The sequence below is a fragment of the Aedes albopictus genome, chromosome 1 (genome assembly GCF_035046485.1).
Source record: "Aedes albopictus strain Foshan chromosome 1, AalbF5, whole genome shotgun sequence".
Taxonomy (NCBI): Eukaryota; Metazoa; Arthropoda; class Insecta; order Diptera; family Culicidae; genus Aedes; species Aedes albopictus.
Window position 1 is genome coordinate 53685039 of NC_085136.1, and position 23650 is coordinate 53708688.

Genomic DNA, 23650 nt, shown 5'->3' on the forward strand with positions numbered 1-23650 from the left:
CCGGTTGCAGCAAAGAGCCAGTTGGCCCGCTCAGATTATCACCGGTCAAATAGAGCTGGAGCGCCTCGGATTGCTGGTCAATCTTCCAGTTTGCTGCGGTCCAGATCAGTAGATTCATACCTGCTCCTGGTAGGGGAGTTCGCTTGTTCTTGCCGATTGTCCCGGTTTCATTCCAAGTCAGTCAGATTGGTAAACAAAGAGTTTCGTCGATTTTTTTTTCTTTTTTCTCTCTCAAGATCGACTGTCAAAATTACTTTGGTAAAAATGCACTTTTTTCCTTGACCTCATTTCTTGCGATCTGAGTACTAGGCTTTAAAAATAACTTCCTCTCTCGCTTTGACATACAGTACGGACCCGATTTTGTCAGCCCCATTTTGCGACGAACTTTTTGCTCTCATTATCTAACGGTCAAATATTGTCCAATTAATTTAAGATCATCATCGAACTACTGCTGAAAGGCAGAACATAGAGGGATAAATAGCATGAATATCTGTTTAAATTTTTTACGGGAGCAAAAAATGTGTTCCGGAAAGGGGCTGACAAAATCGGGTCACTTATGTACATGTGCACAACAGACAATGTGTTAGATGTTCATCTAATCCCATCCGAAGGGGGTTTGGATTGTGAAAAGAAGATAACCATGTGCGATTGTGGAATCGAGTTCAGTTCTAGGCCTGCTGGCGACGGAGATAGTCGAGTGACTCCGTAGCTTGAAGGAATAGAAGCGCCCGTCTAGCGAATTGGGAGTCGTGAGTTCGAGTCTCACCGGAGTACGTGGATTTCTTTTCATAATTTCAAATCTCAATTTGTTCATCGAGCACGTGTTCTGTTGTGCACATGGATGTCAAAGCATTTTCAACAGTGCATTATTTCATGTTGAAAATACCATATCTCTGTTTGTTTTAACATACTGTCAAAAATTTCGACAAATGAAAATATTTGTATTATCATACAATGAATTACCTACATCGGCTGTTTTCCTACTCTCCGCATCGACCAATGTGACGCTAGCTTCTATGCGCGAAAAATCGCTAAAAGTAAATCGCAAAAATATTGTATGGCGAATAGCATCTAAAGGCAAATTTATCGAAGTGGAATACATTATTCGAAAAAATATTTGGTAGTGGTTGTGCACAATGGTGACTACTATTAAGCCTACCAAATATTTTTTCAGTAAAAGCTCTCCATTTCAAGTAATTCAAGTTTAGATGCTTTTCACCATACAAAATCAAATGGATTTACTCCTGCTGATCAACTGTGGGTGTGCGCCAAGCGGGTAGTCCATTGAACAGTTCAGTTTAAACTAGAAATCAGTTTGTCGCTATAGTAAACTGAAAAATCGGTTGATTTGAACTAGAATTTAATTGTGTTTACAATTTATTTTTCTGCGTGTAAGATAGACTTATGAAAAGAACAAAAAAATCTTAAAATGATTCAGACTGGATTCGATCCATGAACGTCGGGATCACCGAGTCCGTGTTTTATCCACATGGCTACCGACGCTTGAGAATACTATGTTGCTAAATATGAATAAAAGCCAAGCTGTGAGACGATTTTGCATCATAGAGCGACCTTATGAAATTCATCCGAATCATTATGAATTATTTAACAGCCGTTTCATAAGTTAGGCCTTATGGAAATTTTAAGGTTATTTGGCTGAGTGTAGTCTGCAATAAGTTAATTTCAACCGGCGTTGGTTGTTGAAAACAACTAAATTATTGGTTGTGCCATAATCTACCTTGAATTCCGGGTAAAACAAACTAAAACCTGATTGTAATTACAGACATTTTTTTCTCCGTGTAACGGCGAAGCTTGTGTTACGGGATCGTAGACGGCGCTCGTGTTTCACGTGTTTTGTTACATATACAGCGGCGCCGCCTAGCACCAATCCACTCGAAACATTACGCACAACACGGGTGGAAAATGCCAGTCAGAAAAAATGAGGTAAACAGCTTGAAATTTGTATAGTGGTGCAATAAATTCTCTATTACTGCAATGAATCCGGAAGAAACGCATAGGGAGATCGATTTTGTTTCTAATTTGCAACTTTTTGCCCAAGGGTTCAAATCACTGCGATGCGGAACAAGTGCAAGCCAGCGATTTGTCCATACAAGAAAAAATGATTTTACCTCGAATGTGGTGGTGCCATCGTCTATGTGGTTTATGAAAATAGCCTCTAGCTATGAATGGCAACAGGATGAAGATCTTCAGGATCTGAATGACAACTCTGGTATGGACAATGTTTTCCTCGACTTACATGTAATAGGTACTGTTTAGTTTCGACGCTAATCTATGTAGAGTCCGAATTCCAGTCAGCTGAATTCTCCACCAGATTTTTCTCTGACTTGCACCAAACAAACATTCTTTGCAACTGTCTTCACAAAACTGTCAAAAGCACTTGCCAAATTATCGAAGTCAAGTTATCAATACTTATTAGCTTAGGTATCTTATCTTATCTATCTTTTTTTCTTTTCCGTTGGCATTACGTTCTGAGTGGGGCAGAGCACGCTTTTCTGCTCAGTGTTCTGCATATGGCAAGCACACGATAATTCTCTTTGCCCCACTATCTTTCTTTTAGGCTGGATAGCTTATCTAGCTTAACAACAAAGCCACTTACTGGCTATGTTTTGCGCAGTAGAAATCAGCTTTCTTGGAAGTTCAACATTTTATCCAATCCATATTATCGGCGCTGTTGATGCCCGATTTTTTGCGACACGTAAAAGCCCAGTTTCTTTCAAAGATAATCACGTAAGAATGCATGCGTTTATTTCAAGTGCTGACGACGCACACACGCTAAGAAAATGTTACTCTAAAATGAGTAAGATTCACACAAAACTGAGCTAAACTGGAACAGCTCAAAAAATGAGTAAATTGCATTTCCAGCGATAGCGCTGGCCCAGGTGCAAAAATCCAACTGGTTTAAGCCGTATAATATTCTTCACATCAGCAAGAATATTATACAGCTTAAACTGATAAGATTTTCGCACTTGGGCCAGCGCTAGCGCTGGAAAAAAAAATTTACTCAATTTTGAGTTGTCCCACTTTAGCTCAGTTTTGTGTGAGTTTTCTGACCGTGTGCGTGTGAACAAATATTTTAGACGATTGAACATGTGCACGGTAATCTATAAAGCAAAGCAAGATGCAATAGGGTGGTGCATCGCATAATCGCTTTTACGCAAATTTTCCTTTATCATTGGACGTCGTGAAAAAGAAAACATGTTTTCATAGATCAAACGCGATCGTCACAAAATGAGATATTTTTCTACGCTCCATGCAAATTTCCATATTTTTGTGTGGACAAATCTACGAAGGGGAAGGGGGTGACAGCAAATTTGGTCTACGTGGTTTATGAACGGCCTCTTACTATGAATGGCAACAGGATGAAAGTCTTCAGGATCTGTATCACAACTCTGGTATGGACAATGTTTTCCTCGACTTACATGTAATAAGCACTGTTTAGTTTCAACGCTAATCTTTGTAGAGTCCGAATTCCAGTCAGCTGAATTCTCCACCAGATTTTTCTCTGACTTGCACCAAACAAACTTTCTTTGCAACAGTCTTCACAAAACTGTCAAAAGCACTTGCCAAATTATCGAAGTCAAGTTATCAATACTTATTAGCTTAGGTATCTTATCTTATCTATCTTCTTTTCTTTTCCGTTGGCATTACGTTCCGAGAAAAGCGGGCAGAGCACGCTTTTCTACTCGGTGTTCTGCATATGGCAAGCACACGATAATTCTCTTTGCTCCACTATCTTTTTTTAGGCTGGATAGCTTATCTGGCTTAACAACAAAGCCACTTACTGGCTATGTTTTGCGCAGTAGAAATCAGTTTTCTTGGAATTTCAACATTTTATCCAATCCATATTACCGGCGCTGTTGATGCCCGATTTGTTGCGACACGTTAAAGTCCAGTTTCTTTCAAAGATAATCACGTAAGAATGCATGCGTTTATGAGCCATTTTACGAAGTAACAACAATGTTGATCTTGTATCGACTTTTCGAACCCTCTAAGCAGAATACCCTCATCGAATCCACTCGTGGGATAACTGACACTGAGGAGGATTACAAGTGATAGTCGAAATACGTGTATCTGTCTAAGGATAAGCAACATAGGGCGGAATTAAAAGGTACGAAACTGATTAGACTCATTCGAAAAAAAAAACAATGTTGATGCTGATATTGATACCACATGTCCAAAATCAAAGCTTCCTGGAAGATATAAGTCAAGCCCAGGGATTTTCAAGAAAAAGTTTTACAATTGTGGATAAAATCCTTAATTGAGGGGGTTAGAAGCAAAGGGGTGTAAGTTACAAAAACCCACTTTCGAGTAAATGAGGTTTAAAATTGTTGATCAATTTCTCATTTCATACAAAATGTATGGAGTTTCAAAATCAACCCTATTTTCTTTGATTTATTGTAATTTTTCCAATCATCGTCGAAACAATCGTAAAAAAGTTACAAATAAAACTTTGTAACGGTCATATCAGAGTAAGCCGTCCCAAGTAACCAAAAGTTCAGATAAAAGGGTACTTTACAAGCTAAGCAGCTTGTTCGAGGTTTCTCATTAGCCTTCTAAGCAGCTTCATTTTTAAGTAATTTTGGAACTTGAAAGTTCACATAAGGACGCTAGATAGCCTTCTAAGCAGCTTTGACAGAACGTTGGCAAAATTCATGCAGAAACAAAAATGTATTTTTCAAAATCACAACCCTGCAGGTGGGTTTGCGTAGATTTGAACTGGATCCTCCTGCACGCAGAAAAATGAGGCTTGTTTAATACAATAAAACGCATGGTTGATTTTCAAACTGAGCATTTACTTATTCCAAAGTTATATTTCTTTGTTCTTACCTAGAGTTTATCGGTCAAACCAACCAATTCCCATCATTCCATATAACGTTGAAATCTGAATTTGTTTCAACATAATGGGGACCATAAACATGGCCCGGGAGCACTCACACATCTTTAAAATTCTTACCCCAACATCGCCACAACGAAGAAAGTGTAGCAAATCCATTACTCCAACTTTTAAGTGCAGTTTTGGCCGTGATGGATAACGCGCAGGTACTCAAGACTGCATCCAGAAAAAAGTTGGTCGGTTTCGATTTTTTACCTTTTTTTATTCGGTCTCGCTTCCATCCGCTTGTCGAGTGTCTGAAAATAGATTTCCGAGCTGCCGCAGGAGCTGCCGTCACTAACACAATCACTTCCCGGCTTTGTTAGTGGCAAAAGTGCAGTTGTTCAAAACAATCTGTCATTTTATGTTGAAACTACCAAATCTCTGTTTGTTCTAACAAACTGTCAAAAATTTCGGCATATGAAAATATTTGTATTATCAAACAATAGAACAGTTCAGTTTAAACACAGAGAACAGACGTCCAAGCTCATGTAGTGCAGTTGTGTAAAGCATTGCAACGGTTGTTTTGAAATAACTGGGAATGTGGCCATTACGCGGCGCTGTCAAATTTCGAATCGGGGTACAAATTTGCCGTTGTTTTAGCTTTTGGCGCTAGTGTCACCAAGTGTGCACCCTAGTATAGTTCCACCAAGAGAATGTGTTGATTTTACTTGGAAAACAATAATTGAATTCTTGTTCAACTTGTTTCTTATTGAAAATAATGGAACTAACGATCAATGGGTTGCTCAAGTTTTGTTGCTGGGTTAGTGAAATAATCATAAACATCTTGTTATTAAAGCAAATACAGCTCAGAATCTGAGTAGGTAAATTTAAAGGTGCGCTAGTGAAATAATTCTTCAGAAAGCGCCATCATGGTGTCGAAACAAGTTTTTGAATGGGAAAGTCACCGTCGATGTCGCTACTGAGCTTGTTTTTTCTTTACACAAGATTTTCAAGCAATTTTGTTCGAGCATGATCGTCTGTTCTCTGTGGTTTAAACTAGAAATCAGTTTGTCGCTATAACAAACTGAAAAATTGGTTGATTTAAACTAGAATTTAATTTTGTATACTAATAAATTTTCTGCGTGTGCATGATAGCCTGCCGACTTACCGCTGCGCTGCTGAAGACACTTGATAAACTCCAGCTTACTTCACTTACTTACTTACTTACTTACTTACTTACTTCAGCGACTATCGGTTCGAATCCGATAGACGGCAATTTTTTTTTTTTGCTCAAGCCTAGTACACAGAGAACAGACGAACATGCTCGAACAAAATTGCTTGAAAATCTTGTGTTAAGTAAAAACAAGCTCAGTAGCGACATCGACGGTGACTTTCCCACTCAAAAACTTGTTTCGACACCATGATGGCGCTTTCTGAAGAAATATTTCACTAGCGCACCTTTTAATTTTCCTACTCAGATTCTGAGCTGCATTTGTTTAAATAACAAGAAGTTTATGATTATTTCTCTAATCCAGCAACAAAATTTGAGCAAAGCAAACCATTGATAATTAGTTTCATTATTTTCAATAAGAAACAAGTTGAACAAGAATTCAATTAATGTTTTCCAAGTAAAATCAACACATTCTCTTGGTGGAACTATACTCACAGAGAACAGACATTTAAGCTCGAACAAAAATACGTCGAAATCGTGTGTAAAGGATTTAAGTGTACCTCAACGCCACCAACGAAGACTGACCCACATATAAAGTCGATTTGACCTCACGATGGCAGTGTTTATCGTTAAAATACACTAGCCCACAAAGCGACACGAGCGCCAAACGGCCAAAAACGGTGAGCACTGGAGACAAATTTGACAACACAACAATGTAAGTGATGGGACGCTAGCGCCGCGCAACGGGAGCATAACCACATACTCTAATATGACCGTTACAAAGTTTTACACAAGGCAGAAAGCGAAGATAGACGTCTGTTCTCTGTGCTATACTATCGTGCACACTTGGTGACACTAGCGCCAAAAAGTAAAACAACGGCAAATTTGTACCCCGATTCGAAATTTGACAGCGCCGCGTGCTGGCCACATTTCCAGTTATTTCAAAACAACCGTTGCATTGCTTTACACAATAGCACTACATGAGCTTGGACGTCTGTTCTCTGTGGTGGAACCATTATCAAAAAAAAACCCAAAACACTATTAATTCATAACTACTTCAAAGTAAGCCGATTTGCAGAAAATGTTCAAATTTTTTCGTGTACGTTTTTTTTCTGTAAGAAATATAAGATTAATATTTTATATATTTTGGGAAGCAAGCACGTGACTACGTCGTAAGTCCAAAATTGTTTTCAGACTTCTGTGATTAGAAACGATATTTAAAATTGGACAAATTTATATCGGCTCGTTTAAAGACTTAAATCTCCAGAAAGCTGTTCAAGTAAAAATTAATTATTCAGAAGCAGCGTAAGTACCAGCCAGGTTTTCCTGTTCAACGTTCACTTCACGACCGTATCCTCAAAAACTTTTCTTTGATGCACTTCAACAGAAAAAAATATATTAGTATTAGAAGCTACAGTATGTACTTGGGCAGTACATTATTCATACTGTCAGACTGTAAGATCCTAAATTCGATTCGTTTGATTGTATATTACTCGAATTACTTCACATCCGATGTAAAACGATTGATGTAAAATTTGTTATAAGAATAAATTTCTGCAATTTAGTAAACCATATTTGTTCAGAGTTACACTTGGTTTCAGCTACTTTTTTTATCCCCGCATTAGGGAGAAATTAGAGGAAATTGAGCTGCGTCCAATATGCTGAGCTTTTGTGGCGTGACCTGAGAATATTTATAATCATTGGTTGATGATCACTGATCATTCTTAAAAACGGAGAAGAGTACTGCTTCATTGCAGTGTGAAAAACAAGCTTTAAGTTAAAATTTTGAGACGAACCAACCAAGGGTTGAAAACCTCATTAATAAAGACAATAATAATAATAAGCTAGAATTCACGTAGAAGAAAAGCTTCAAAAATCTTTATTCTTGTCATCATTTAGAACGTTGTTGCAAGTCATAGCTAGAACAGTTATTTTCAACTGTAATCGTTCTTAAATATGGTTTATTGAGGATAAGTATTAGTATTTACTAGTTAAATGCATAATTTTGAGCGGATTTTTTATAAATGTTCCAATTTTTACGTAAAGCGAGAGTTAGGTGTCACATACTCCAAAAATGTCCATTTTGAAAAACCGGGAAAAGTTGAAAAATCGCACCGGGAAAAAGACGGGAATTCTAAAGCTAAAATTGAGTGGCCACCCTGCACAAGGCGGAAAGCAAAGATAGAAGTCTGTTCTCTGTGATTGAAGGGCTTCCTTTTCCTGTCATTGCATGAATTTGTATATTTATTGTGAGGCAAGGACAATGACAATTTCCACAGCCCCAAAAAGACGGAATATTCCTCAAAATGTCGGCAAAGCTTTTGTGGGTTTTGCTAGTTTTTTTCGTCTTTTTCCGGATTTTTGGGATATTTCGCCTTGAGAATACTAGTGTTGCCCCTCCAGTAGCCATTTTAACTGTCATCATTTACACAATGCAAATTCGCATGTTGTGCAGTGAGCGGAAAAGAGGGTCATCGGTAATTGTAGGGTGGGATGGGGCAAAATGGGTCACCTAAGGATGGATCATCATAACTTTGTAAATACAGATCGTTTTTATTTCTATTACTATTTCTGTCTATTCTTGAATATATTAGTTGAGGAACGTTACAAAACTACATCCAAGATTTGGGGGAGGGGGGAGTCTAGAAAAGTGTGACAGTACGTGTATTAGGTATAGGAAAATAGCGTGTCAGAGACGGAAGGGGGTCTAGAAATCCCGAAAAACGACGGACGTGATTAATGAACCTTCCCTCGAGCCTTCCCTTAGCTATGTTAAAACACAGAGAACAGACGTCCAAGCTCATGTTGTGCAGTTGTGTAAAGCATTGCAACGGTTCTTTTGAAATAACTGGGAATGTGGCCATTACGCGGCGCTGTCACATTTTGAATCGGGGTACAAACTTGCCGTTGTTTTAGCTTTTGGCGCTAGTGTCACCAAGTGTGCACGATAGTATAGTTCCACCAAGAGAATGTGTTGTTTTTACTTGGAAAACAATAATTGAATTCTTGTTCAACTTATTTCTTATTGAAAATAATGAAACTAATTATCAATGGGTTGCTCAAATTTTGTTGCTGGGTTAGTGAAATAATCATAAACATCTTGTTATTTAAGCAAATACAGCTCAGAATCTGAGTAGGAAAATTTAAAGGTGCGCTACTGAAATATTTCTTCAGAAAGCGCCATCATGGTGGCGAAACATGTTTTTGAGTGGGAAAGTCACCGTCGATGTCGCTACTGAGCTTGTTTTTTCTTTACACAAGATTTTCAAGCAATTTTGTTCGAGCATGTTCGTCTGTTCTCTGTGGTTTAAGCTCGAACAAAAATACGTCGAAATCGTGTGTAAAGGATTTAAGTGTACCTCAACGCCACCAACGGAGACTGCCCCACATATAAAGTTGATTTGACTCCACGATGGCAGTGTTCATCGTTAAAATACACTAGCCCACAAAGCGACACCAGCGCCAAACGGCCAAAAACGACGAGCACTGGAAACAAATATGACAACACAACAATGCAAGTGATGGGACGCTAGCGCCGTGCAACGGGAGCATAACCACACACTTTGAAATGACCGTTACAAAGTTTTACACAAGCCAGAAAGTGAAGATAGACGTCTGTTTTCTGTGGTAAAAGTGTAGGAGTGTATTGGTGCGAGTATGAAAATTTACACACACTAACATGAATAGTGCCACCTTCATCCGGGGTGGTGCTGCTAGCAGTGGCTCCCGATTTTCAGCAGTGTTGCAAGTCTTGTTGATAATGTGGTCTTCGGCAAAGCGCTAGTTCTTAGTGAAACTTAAGGTTTTATCACAGAGACCCAAGTGCGAAAATCTTATCAGTTTAAGCTGTATAATATTCTTGATGATGTGAAGAATATTATACGGCTTACACCAGTTGGATTTTTGCACTTGTTCCAGCGCTATCGCTGGAAATGCAATTTACTCATTTTTTGAGCTGTTCCAGTTTAGCCCAGTTTTGTGTAAATCTTACTCATTTTAGAGTAACTTTTTCTTAGCGTGCATATTGCCACAGTCAGTGGTGAATTGAAACATTTCAAGTGGTGAATTAAATTAGTATGGGAAATTAACCGATTGCAGCGCCACGATGTTGCCACTTGTGTTGCCGATTTCAAATGGCCGTTAAATTCCTTACACAGTTTCGGAACTGGACTTGGATGTCTGTTCTCTATGAATTAGAGTGGGCTTAAGGACAGACTTGTTGGAATCGCAAAATGGCCGACTTTGGCACCTACTCACGATTATGAGCGCACAAATCTCTTCGTAAACCAGCGTACCTGATTTTCTTATTTTAGGCTTATTGCAAGTGAGTAAAAACAAAATAAAAAATGTACTGGTGTTTGAAGCTGGCTGCTTGAGATTTGTTCGCTTGTTCAAGTGGGATTTCAAGACGTTTGTCCTTAAAATAAAATTCAATGGAAATTTAGAATTTTTGGGCGATTTCGGATGTGTTTCGTGTTAGTTCAAATAAGATAGAAATTTTTATAAAGGCACTTTATTTCAAGTTTTATATAACGTTCGACGGCTGTATTTGCTACTTACATGAATGCAATCTTACAATTGTTTTGTATTACAGATTGAAAATTGCCTAACGTCTACTTTATCTACAGAAACAATGACAGATACTTTTGCGCTTTATTAATAGATATGGTTCGTGGTATTTCGTGCTCAATTTTGATCGCTACTACTAGAGAGTCCTCGCAAAAAAAGTAAGGAAAATGCATATGGTTACTCAAATTGATGGACCCCCCGTTAGTTTTTTGCAGACCCTTCGATTTTGGTCAAATGGTGGCTCATTTGAACCGTTATAACTCGAATGCTTCTCCAAAAAACCCCCTCAAAATTAATTGTTGTTGAAAAGAGGAAAGATGTATACAATAATAAAAAGTTGGGTCGGCCATATTGATTTTGGCCACCATCTTGAATTTTTATACCAAAAAATTGTTTTCACCATGATGGCAACCACCGATTTTCAATTTTTTTTGCATCAATTGAAAGCTGAGACATTTATACATAACATATCAAAAAATTAAAGATGTCTTTTCCTTCCTCCAAAAGTTATCTGCCGTTTTGTAAAACTATGAAAACAGTAAAGTTACTGTTTTTTATGAGCTGGGAAGAAATTGAACATGATCGAATAAAACTAATCTCGAGGGCGGTGCTTCAAAGAGTTGACAAACCACCACAAGTGACCAAAACAAAGTTTGCTTGGGCAGCTAGTTATTATATATATATATATATATATATATATATATATATATATATATATATATATATATATATATATATATATATATATATATATATATATATATATATATATATATATATATATATATATATATATATATATATATATATATATAACAAAGTCGATTTTTTGGAACAAAGCTTTTTCGATTCGTTTTAGCGTCCAATGCAACTGTGCAAAATTTGGGAGCGATTGGTTGCTTCCCCATATTCCGCATTGCGATTGAAATTTGTATGGAATTTAGTATGGGAAAACGTGCTTTTTTGCATTTTTCTCATAAATTGAAAATTTTCGTCTAAAACAGTCTAACCAATGACGGTAAAGTATAGCCTAGGATATGCCGAAAAACTTTGCCGAAGACCACAAAGTGATCCGACACTTGTGAAAAAAGTTATAACGTACAGATTGCCCAGTGGTGCTTAACATTTAACATGTAAAGGAATAACATAAATAATAAAATATCAATTTTTGGCCTAAGTTATTAGGCGAATAACTTTTTTCACAAGCGTCGTATCACTTTGCGGTTTTCGGCAAAGTTTTTTCGGCATATCCTAGGCTATACTTTAACGTCATTAGTTACATGGTATTAGACAAAAGAATTCAAGTTATGAGTAAAATGCAAAAAAGGACGTTTTCCCATACTAACTTCCATACAAATTTCAATCGCAATGCGGAATACGGGGACGCAACCAATCGCTCCCAAATTTTGCACAGTTGTTTTGGGCGCCAATATAGATTGAAGAAGCTTTGTTCCGGGTTGATACGATCAAATTTAAAGTTTCTCCATACAACGTTGACCCACTCTAATATATATATATATATATATATATATATATATATATATATATATATACATCTATATATATATATTATGAGGAATTCGTCAGGGATTGATCTAGAAGGACTCCTTCAGAGATGCTCAGAATGATGTCTTAATGAACACCTGTGCTGTAAGTATACCTTCAGGAATGCTATTTGATTCGAAAGAATTATTTCCTGATGCAACGCCAAGAAATGTATATGAAGATACCTTCAATGGATACCCTTATGAAAAGTATTAGGGATTCCTTCGTAAAAAGTCCAACAGATCTCGCAAAGGGTGCCTTTAGAAATACATCCTAAAATTACTTCATCCATATTTTCAAGGGTTTCTGGTATTCATGGATAAATTTCTGTGGATTTTTTTTAAGTGTCCCACTAACATTTTTGCTGTATAAGTGTTTAAGAGAGTCAGCTCCATCAGCTGTTTTGCATCTGCTTTTGTTAGTAGTGTGTGGCAGTACGACCACTAGGTGTTATGTGTGTTGTCCGTTGCCTACTGTTAGTAAGGTTCTGTCTGTGCAGCCGGCAAGATTGTCTCTATATTGCGCATTTCACCGTAGATTGTACAAAATCGCTCATAGATGATCGCCAGTACATTAGCCAGAGAATATACCGAAACGATTGAATCACAGACAAACAGATGTAGCACATAGAACGATTTTCGTGAAAATCCATCACCTAGTTCACATTGTCACTACCATCACCTAGAGGAAATGTTTCACGAATCACTGCGTTGTGCAATATCGTCAACAAGAGGCGCCAGTGTAAAACGTCAAACGCAAAGAAAAGCTATGCGCGCCTCTGGTTGTGAAAGCTACAATTATGAAAATTCAAAATAATCGTTAAAAGCGTGGTCGATGAAAATTCCGACAGTGTTACGTCTGTTTGTCTCTGATTAAACGCATCCGCACGTATCTATAAGCGTTTTCGCACAACTTTGCGTGCTATTTTTTCTTGCAATTCATAACAACTTTTAGCTACTTTTATCGGCGCTGCAGTCTTGTATACCTGCTTTTTAGTACATAATATTAGAAATTTCAGAACATATTATGTCAGAAAAGCAACCAAATTCATTTTTAACGACACACACACAGCAATAACCAATGAATTTCTTAAAGAGATTTAACCAAAGTTGGCTACGAAATTTTCCCAAATATTACTCCAAAATTTCCAGTAGACATTCTTTGCAAACATTTCACAAAAACACCATTGAGAACAACCAAGAAGCTCCCATCATCATTTCAGAAAGTGTACCATGATTCAGTGATCTGACGAGTCACTGCCATATTTCTCTGTATACTTCTTTGAAAATAAAATTTAACCAAACATGGCCGCCGAAAATTGATCTCGGGGTAAAGACATAAATAAATCATGTTTAAGCAAGTGCATTTGAAAATCATTTCCGCAAAATCCGCATCGATGACAAGTAGAAACGCGCCAGATCCGCACGAAACGCAAAAACCGCGAAAAACGCAAAACCCGCGCCAGTTGTAATTATCAGCCCTGTATTCGAAAACAAAGGGATTACTACGGCACCGATTGATTCCCTTATTTTTGTTAATGTTTGTTCGTACTCACTTTTTACTAAAGTACAGAAATTAGAAACAAAACATTCAACGCTTTATTCCTTTGTTTATCCCATAAGGGAGGCAATACCGTAGAAAATGGTAACAGAAATCCATTGAGTAGTTTCAAAAACATTCGCTGGATGGATTTTCAAAAGAATTCATTCATCACACACTTTCGAGAGAAGCGTTTGAGGAATTCTCAATTTCTCGAATGGAATTCCGGACTCCTTAGAGTTCCGTGATTTTTCGAAAGAATTTCCGAAAAAAAAACCCCACGAAAAAAAACAAAGAATTTAGAGATACCTGGTAGAAAAACCTTTAAAAAAATATAGAGAAAATAGAGTATGTTAACAAATAGTGGACCCCATGGTAACTGCACAAATGGCGTTTCTCATTAACTTTTCCACCTCTTTATGGCCGTACTGGCATGCCAGATCTAGCGGTGAACAGTTTTCGTCATTCAGTGTGTCAATGTTGGCCTTCTCTCTCAATAATATCTTCACAATTTCCTCATGACCACTCCGGCAGGCAAAATGAAGCGGTGTCCAGTTTTCTTCGTCCAATGCGTCAATGTTGGCTTTTTTCTTCAATAATATTTCCACAACCTGTTCATGACCGTAGTGGCTTGCAAAATGAAGCGGTGTGCAGTTCTCGCGAATCGTTATGTGTACGTTGGCATTTTCTCTTAATAGTATTTCCACAATCTCTTTATGACCATGCAAACATGCCAAATGAAGCGCGGTCCAGTTCTCGTGAGCCAATGCATTAATGTTGGCGTTTTCTCCAATCAATATTTCCAAAACTTCTTTATGACCATTCTGGCATGCTACGTGAAGAGGTGTAGACTTATCTATGTCCAATGCTTCAATATTGGCTTTCTCCCTAATTAATATTTCCACCACCTCTTTATGACCTTCCTGGCATGCCCAATGAAGAGGTGTCCAGTTATCTTGATCCAATGCTTCAACATTGGCATTTTCCCTAATCAACATTTCCACAACTTCTTTATGACCATTCTGGCATGCTACGTAAAGAGGTGTAGACTTATCTATGTCCAATGCTTCAATATTGGCTTTCTCCCTAATTAATATTTCCACCACCTCTTTATGACCTTCCTGGCATGCCCAATGAAGAGGTGTCAAGTTATTTTGATCCAATGCTTCAACATTGGCTTTCCCCCTAATTAATATTTCCACAACCTCTTTCTGACCTTCCTGGCATGCCCAATGAAGAGGTGTCAAGTTATATTGATCCAATGCTTCAACATTGGCTTTCTCCCTAATTAATATTTCCACCACCTCTTTATGACCTTTCAGGCATGCAAAATGAAGAGGTGTAGACTTATCTGTGGCCGATGCTTCAATATTAGCTTTTTCCCTAATCAATATTTCCACAACCTCTTTATGACCTTCCTGGCATGCCCAATGAAGAGGTGTCAAGTTATTTTGATCCAATGCTTCAACATTGGCTTTCCCCCTAATTAATATTTCCACAACCTCTTTATGACCTTCCTGGCATGCCCAATGAAGAGGTGTCAAGTTATTTTGATCCAATGCTTCAACATTGGCTTTCCCCCTAATTAATATTTCCGCAACCTCTTTATGACCAAACAGGCATGCCCAATGAAGCAGTGTGGACTTACTTTTGATCAATGCTTCAATATTGGCATTTTCCCTAATCAATATTTCCACAACTTCTTTATGACCACTTTGGCATGCTATATGAAGAGGTGTCCAGTTATTGTGATTCAATGCTTCAATGTTGGCATTTTCCCTAATCAATATTTCCACAACCTCTTTATGACCTTTCAGGCATGCAAAATGAAGAGGTGTACACTTAGCTATGGCCAATGCTTCAATATTGGCATTTTCCCTAATCAATATTTCCACAACTTCTTTATGACCACTTTGGCATGCTACATGAAGAGGTGTCCAGTTATTGTGATTCAATGCTTCAATGTTGGCATTTTCCCTAATCAATATTTCCACAATCTCTTTATGACCTTTCCGGCATGCCAAATGAAGGGGTGTGAACTTACTTTCGGTCAATGCTTCAATATTGGCATTTTCCCTAATCAATATTTCCACAACCTCTTTATGACCTTTCCGGCATGCCAATTGAAGCGGTGTGTACTTACTTTTGGTCAATGCTTCAATATTGGCTTTCTCCCTAATTAATATTTCCACCACCTCTTTATGACCTTCCTGGCATGCCAAATGAAGGGGTGTGAGCTTACTTTCGGTCAATGCTTCAATATTGGCATTTTCCCTAATCAATATTTCCACAACCTCTTTATGACCTTTCCGGCATGCCAATTGAAGCGGTGTGTGCTTACTTTTGGTCAATGCTTCAATATTGGCTTTCTCCCTAATTAATATTTCCACCACCTCTTTATGACCTTCCTGGCATGCCAAATGAAGGGGTGTGAACTTACTTTCGGTCAATGCTTCAATATTGGCATTTTCCCTAATCAATATTTCCACCACCTCTTTATGACCTTCCTGGCATGCCAAATGAAGGGGTGTGAACTTACTTTCGGTCAATGCTTCAATATTGGCATTTTCCCTAATCAATATTTCCACCACCTCTTTATGACCTTCCTGGCATGCCAAATGAAGGGGTGTGAACTTACTTTCGGTCAATGCTTCAATATTGGCATTTTCCCTAATCAATATTTCCACAACCTCTTTATGACCATTCCGGCATGCCCATTGAAGCGGTGTGTGCTTACTTTTAGTCAATGCTTCAATATTGGCATTTTCCCTAATCAATATTTCCACAACTTCTTTATGGCCACTTGCGCATGCTACATGAAGAGGTGTCCAGTTAACTTGATCCAATGCTTCAATGTTTACATTTTCCCTAATTAATATTTCCACAACATCTTTATGACCATTGTGGCTTGCAAAATGAAGAGGTGTACACTTATCTATGGCCAATGCTTTAATATTGGCTTTCTCCCTAATTAATATTTTCACAACCTCTTTCTGACCTTTCAGGCATGCCAAATGAAGGGGTGTGAACTTACTTTCGGTCAATGCTTCAATATTGGCCTTTTCCCTAATCAATATTTCCACAACCTCTTTACGATCATCCATGCATGCTAAGTGAAGAGGTGTCCAGTTATCTTGATCCAATGCTTCAATGTTGGCCTTTTCCATAATCAATATTTCCACAACATCTTTATGACCCTTGTGGCTTGCAAAATGAAGTGGAGTATGGGAATTCGCGTTCCGAATATTAACATCCGCTCCATTTTCTATCAGTAACTGAACTATATGTCTTTGATCACATTCAATGGCCACATGTAAAGGAACAAGTCCACCATTAAGTTCAACATCGGGATGCACCTGACAGTCATCTATCAAATAAGAACATATTTTGTCACTGCCGTTTTCGATAGCACTTTGGAACATTTCTTTCTCCTTTGGTCTATGCTGAATTTCTTTTGAAAGTACAATTTTTAACAACTCAATAGCATTACATTCACAAGCCCATAAGATAAATTCTTCAGAAAACAAAGACGCCTCTTGGTCGATTTCAGATACGTATGAAATGTCTTCTTTTTCAATTATCCTTATAAAGAACTTTCTTATTCCCGGAAAAGAAGACAAAACATTTTTAATGATGTTTTTTACATATTCAAAATTGTCCCAAAGAAATTTCGCTACAAAATACTCGGCGTATGAATGATGGGTGAAAGACACTTCATCGTCAATAAATTGTACAAGAATGGATTTTTCATACTGTTGTTGATGACAAGTTTGAATGCTATCCAATTTTCTCTTGTTTTTTGGGATTTTTAAGACAAACTTAAGCTCATCAACATCAAGAAATTTAATTGCCAGTAATTGATGGTCAACATAAAAACCATCCAAAATTTGTTTGTTCGAATCTACTTTTCCAATGCCATTGCATGCATCCTCTGTCTTTACTTCTAAACATTTTTCTATAAATATTTCATAAATATGCTCAACTTCTAGAAACTCCTTATCTAGATAGCTTATTTCACTTCCCTCATCTATCATAGGTGATACTTTGAACTGATCATAACTTGATTTGTAGATTTCAGACACCATTTTGGTCATTAATGGAACTCTGCACAAGCTATACAATTTCTCAATTAAAAATTTCGAATACGTATTGAATTTTGGATCAACATCACATGCTTCCTTTTCTTTCCAAGAATGTGCAAGATAGTCAGTTATATTGTTACTGCTAAATGGTTGTAATGAAAAGTATCTGACATTCATATTGTGTTTCTGAAAAAAACGCTGCAATGAACTTTTCTTATGACTTCTTGCACTTATAACAAGTTGAATATGTTTTGATTTCATTAATAATTCAAGTAGATCGTCTATTTTGTTACGATTTTTCTCATGAATTTCGTCATACCCATCAAATAGTATCGTAATATGATCAACAGTTTTTTTATCCAAAACGCTTTGTATGAGTTCAACATTTTTTTGAGATAATGCAGATTTGAGAATATCCAATGACGAATCATTGCCTAAAACGTCTTTTGAATCTTGTATTTTGTTTAAGTAAAATAAGAAAACTGCTCCTGATTCAAGTTTTTGGTGCTCTAGAGCAACATAGTGAAAAAGTTCAGTTTTACCTAAGCCAGGGTCCGCTATTACAACTAAACACTGATTATGTGAAAACATATGCTTCAGATTTGCTGCAAACTGTATATCTGACATTTCCTCGTATGCTCTGTTAAGCGATATTTTATCATGTACTACATTTTTCATTTTTTCTACAAACGAACTAACAAGCATTCTGTAGGCATGGGGTTTTTTGTTAGTCATTTGGATCAAAGGTATGCTTGTGTTATTAATATGTGAATCAAATCTTCTGGAACCGCGATTCATTTTAGATAGTATTTTTTCATCTAATTGGGGAGCATTCAAGGTTTCTGATTGGTGCACCTCTTTTTCCTCTTTTTCAAAAGTAATCACTCTGTTAATATATAACTGATTGGTTACATGCAATATCGGATACATTTCTTCAATTTTGGACCGTAACCTGTTTAAATACTGCGTAGCAAAATCTTGACGTAAGTATGGTTTACAATTACCTTGTTCGCACTGAAGCGCTGCGTCAAAATAATCGTCCAAATCTTTCACCGCATTTTTATCATCGACTTCGGTTAGCTTACCTAAAACGTCGGGTCGCAGCCACTGCTTCATCCACAAGTGCAACTCCTCGACGATGAAGGGTTCCAACTTATCCGGTTGATGCACTGATAATGTGAGGTGCTCAAAAAAATCTCTCACATCAGATGCGTCCACATAGAACAATGATGAATGGTGCTTGTTCCGTGAATCCTTCCCATCGAACAGTTTCTGCTTCGTAGTAACTTCCTTATTCATGGCACATAATTCATTCTTTAACAATCGATACAATTCAGCTTTAAATACTACATCACGATTGAAAGTGTGTTTGAATGCTAGCTGGCCGTTTGCAGTTGTTAGAATCAAAGCAATAAGATTTTCGTATTTTTTCAAAATATCTGTTACAATTCCGGTGCGGAAAACATTTTTGATGGCGTCAATTAGTTGCTCGAAATCCTGACCTTCATCTGGTGGGCAGCTTGAATGAACAAATTCTACTTCTTTAATATCGAGTGCTTTTGGTTTATCGATAGGTTTGAGATCTTGTAGCTCTGGTTGAAGCATTTTGTATAATTTAGCAATGAAAATTAATGAGTCGTTGAAAAAATTTTTGAAACATATTTGATTGTTTTCCGACTCATTTAAAATATTCCTCAAATATGCCTTGTACTTCTGCAACTCTTTTGTAATAATTCCTTTAGTAAAAAGCTCCTTTATAGCATCCTTCAGGGCGTATAAATCTTTGTTGGCGTATTCCATGATAGATTGGATTGTCGATTCAGTCGGTGTGAGAACTTTGTGCGTTGCCCCTTCAAAAGTAAAGCGAAGATATTCGTGTACTTCTTGATCATCGATCAACAAGTGATTTCTTGCGGTTTTTAACTTTTCATCAAGTTTTTTATTGGTAAACAGCAGAAATTTATGTTTGCCTTTGAACCTGTCTCGAATCAGCATGTACGAAGTGAAATATTTGTACAAACTGAAATCTCCCTTTTCCCGATTTGCTTCTGGAAGCAAGCCATTTAGATCTATCTTTGAATCTTTGCCGTCGGCATGTTTTGATTGTAGAAAAATCCATTGTTTAGCTTCCTTATCGTACAGCACCACGTCATCAAACTTATCCGCGGATGTCAGTTCGTAAGCCAAGTTGAAATCCCTCTCTTCTCGAGTCAGCCTAAGCAAAAGAAGTTGGGCTAACTGCTTTTGGTACACATCGCCGTGAGTTCCAGACTTGATGCTGCTTTCGTATGTCACTAGAGCTGTGCTTTCCGGATCAATGACATCCAGTTTTGAGCATGCCATTCTGAATCTGAAATGAAAAAATATATAACACTTGTATAGCATCTTTCCATTACCAGTACAACTGAAACAAGTATGCAGAATAGCCCTTTCTGATGTTTGTGGCCGTTCATAAATGACGTAACGCTCGTTCTGCTACATTCACCCGAATCCCAAACGCCTAAATGTAACAAACTCCCAAACCCATAATAATCTTGTAATCATTTTATTTTCCAAACAACTCAGGCGTTCCCGAATAAAATTATTATGTAGAAAACATCAGCACACATCTATAAAACCTTAACATTTAATGTATATCGTTGTTCTGCTAATGTACTCAGACTTCAATGAAACATCTAAGTACACAGTAATACATAAGATCTACATGTAAAATTAAAGTCAAACTTCAATGTGATGTTGATTTTAACATAATATAACATCCAAAGACAACATCTTCAAATATTACATCAAAATCAAATGTCATATCGATTTCAACTGTTGCTCGCTTGAAACATCAGACTACCCTGATAAAAAAGATCATAGAGATACAACAGAATGTATTGTTACAACACGCTGAAATGAATGGTAGTTACCATGATTTCAATTGTTTAAAACGATAGAGTAACAACAGACCCTATGGTTTTCCACCATAGCATGTATTGTAAATGTCACTTTTACAATAGAAAATGGGGGTTGTTATGTATCTTTACCATAAAAAAATCCAAATTTTCTGGAGCAAATTCAACTACCATTCAATTTATGGTGTTTTTATTATTGAAATCTCTAGTGCAATTCATTTTATTGTGCACATATTGTAGTTCCAATACATAATTTCCAGCAGGAAAATACGTACACAATATGATTTGTTGTTGAACAATCAACTTTACCATTATTCAATGGAAGTTTATGGCGATTTTATTGTATATTTTTATCAGGGTACATCTAAAGACAAATAAATGTAATGTAACATTAAAATCATACATCATATTGATGTCAAGGGTTGCTCGCTTGAAACATCAGAATACATCTAACGACAGATGGATGTAATGTTACATTACACGCTTAGACCGCTCAGCACTTAAGTGCATAATTTCCAGACTACACAAAAAATGTGTAACACTTGCACATTCATAAAATCAGCTCCTGCGTCCGCAAAATCGTGAAATTAGCAAAATATTTTGTACGGTAATCTAGCTAGGTTTACTAGTGACCTTGGAAAACAAAAAAGGTATCGAAATTTTGCATCTGAAGAGTGCACGAGCTGTTTTTTAGAATGTGTAACTGTTACACATTTTTGTGTGGTCTGGAAATTATGCACTTATGAGTAGGCCTTACACATTTTAGGTGCTGAGCAGTTTTAGCGTGTAGAATCAAACATCATATCGATGTCAAGTGTTGCTCACTTGAAACATTAGAATACATCTAACGACAGGTGGAAATAACGTTACATTAGAATCAAACATCATGTTGAAGTCGAGTGTTGCTCACTTATAACATCAGAATACATGTTAGGACACCAAACATTATATTAGAATTTAATTTCATATTGATGTCATGTGTTGCTTGCTTGAGAGCTTGAAACCAGGGGCGTACAATTTCGTTTCAATGATACACTTTCATGCAACATTTGAAAGAGTCACTTCAAGTGTTTCATACATTTTTCTAATGACTCGGTCGTTAAAAAAAACTTTTCCACTCATCGTAGCACTCGGTAGTCTCCCACCCGGTCGCATTGCTTGTGCTTCACCCGTCAGAGCATTAGTGTCTCACTGGTGCGCGCTAGTCTCTCAATGGTTACGGGCGCCGGTTAATTGAATTTAAGTGGTCGAATTCGTTATCCTCTTTCATAAAACATATTTATCATTCTATTGGCGTGCACCACTATTTAAAAATGTGGTTTAAATAGTGTTTTTAGCATGTTGAAGTATTTCAATGACTCATAAATGAATCGAAAATCCAAGTGTATCATCCCATGTTTCATACACACTTGTTTCTGTAGCAGCAACGAACGAGTGTGTTGCTGTGTGAGAGATGAAGCATCACAGCAGTCCGTTCGCATGGGAAACGATTTGCTACAGTCGTCGTACGTCATGTTTTCCTTTCGAAATTGCACGACCCTGCTTGAAACATCAGCATACATCTAACAACAGATAAAACATTAGAATCTAACATCACGTCGATGTCACCTGAATGATCAGAATGGATCAATGCACGAGCTATCTAAATTGACGTTTGAGCAGTGCCGTGTTTATTAAACATGAACTTGTTTTCATCGCCACTTTATAACACGGCTTCGCTTAAAAGTCAAACTAATGACCACGTGCATTTGTGCAACGACAGATGACTTTTCTCATCCGTATAAAATGCATAACAAAGGAATGCATGATACCTACTCAAAATCGGCGGATGTAAGAAACACACTTATAATCAGCTTGTCCACCCAATTAGCCTGTATTTTGCAATATTTTAGGCAAGGCAATCTTGTTTAGTTTACATGGTATTGTATCCGCACGCTTGGCAGTGAAATTCGGCGAAACACGGAACCAATTCGAAACTCCCGTACGCGAGCTGCGCATGAAACTTCCATACGCCATAAAATTCGTTATCAAACTGATCGCTTCTCATTCACAGCCACTGCTTTATCTCTACATTGATCAGTGCGGTCGCTTTTCCCCGATTAATACGAACCATGGGTGTAAGTTGACTGTCAACTGGGAACAAATTTCGCCTACCCCCTATCACAGAGAACAGACGTCCAAGCTCATGTAGTGCAGTTGTGTAAAGCATTGCAACGGTTGTTTTGAAATAACTGGGAATGTGGCCATTACGCGGCGCTGTCAAATTTCGAATCGGGGTACAAATTTGCCGTTGTTTTACCTTTTGGCGCTAGTGTCACCAAGTGTGCACCCTAGTATAGTTCCACCAAGAGAATGTGTTGGTTTTACTTGGAAAACATTAATTGAATTCTTGTTCAACTTGTTTCTTATTGAAAATAATGAAACTTATTATCAATGGGTTGCTCAAATTTTGTTGCTGGATTAGTGAAATAATCATATACATCTTGTTATTTAAGCAAATACAGCTCAGAATCTGAGCAGGAAAATTTAAAGGTGCGCTAGTGAAATATTTCTTCAGAAAGCGTCATCATGGTGCCGAAACATGTTTTTGAGTGGGAAAGTCACCGTCGATGTCGCTACTGAGCTTGTTTTTTCTTTACACAAGATTTTCAAGCAATTTTGTTCGAGCATGTTCGTCTGTTCTCTGTGCCAATGTATTGTCGTCGCGGTTGAAACCCGAAGTTTCCCCACACCCGACAATCGAATTTTCTCAAAATCCGTTCGTGAAAGCTAACGTCGGACGTAGTGCGCTGGACAGCGGACCTGGCCCTCTATCCAGCGCACTGTGTCCGACGTACGTCCGACACACGGTTTAGGAGAAACATCGATTTTCGCGTGTCAAAAATTCCGATTTTCAATTGCACGAACAATATGCAGAAACTGGTGGAAACATATTGTCACAGAGAACAGACGTCCAAGCACAGAGAACAGACGTCTATCTTCGCATTCTGCCTTGTGTAAAACTTTGTAA

The 23650-nt window shown here is 37.5% G+C and overlaps 2 protein-coding genes across 6 annotated transcripts in view; both read right to left on the reverse strand.

Annotated features, from left to right (window-relative positions):
• LOC115256349 (uncharacterized) overlaps window positions 1–23650 on the reverse strand; it is a 73282-nt gene that overhangs the window by 27394 nt on the left and 22238 nt on the right. For 2 of the 4 annotated variants that reach the window (XM_062844561.1, XM_062844560.1), the window contains exon 1: window positions 2258–3326. The exons of 1 other annotated variant lie outside the window; for it this stretch is intronic. The gene's annotated coding sequence lies outside the window, so the exon portion shown is untranslated. Of the gene's footprint in view, window positions 1–2257; window positions 3327–3440; window positions 3558–23650 lie in introns of those variants that run through there. One more of the 4 variants, XM_062844562.1, reaches the window with a different exon arrangement.
• LOC115256613 (uncharacterized) overlaps window positions 11398–23650 on the reverse strand; it is a 289353-nt gene continuing 277100 nt past the window's right edge. For both annotated transcript variants that reach the window (XM_062844556.1, XM_062844555.1), the window contains one exon: window positions 11398–20093. In XM_062844556.1, the coding sequence (XP_062700540.1) occupies window positions 14015–20086 (6072 nt within the window). In that variant the 5' untranslated portion in view covers window positions 20087–20093 and the 3' untranslated portion in view covers window positions 11398–14014. The remainder of the gene's footprint in view (window positions 20094–23650) is intronic.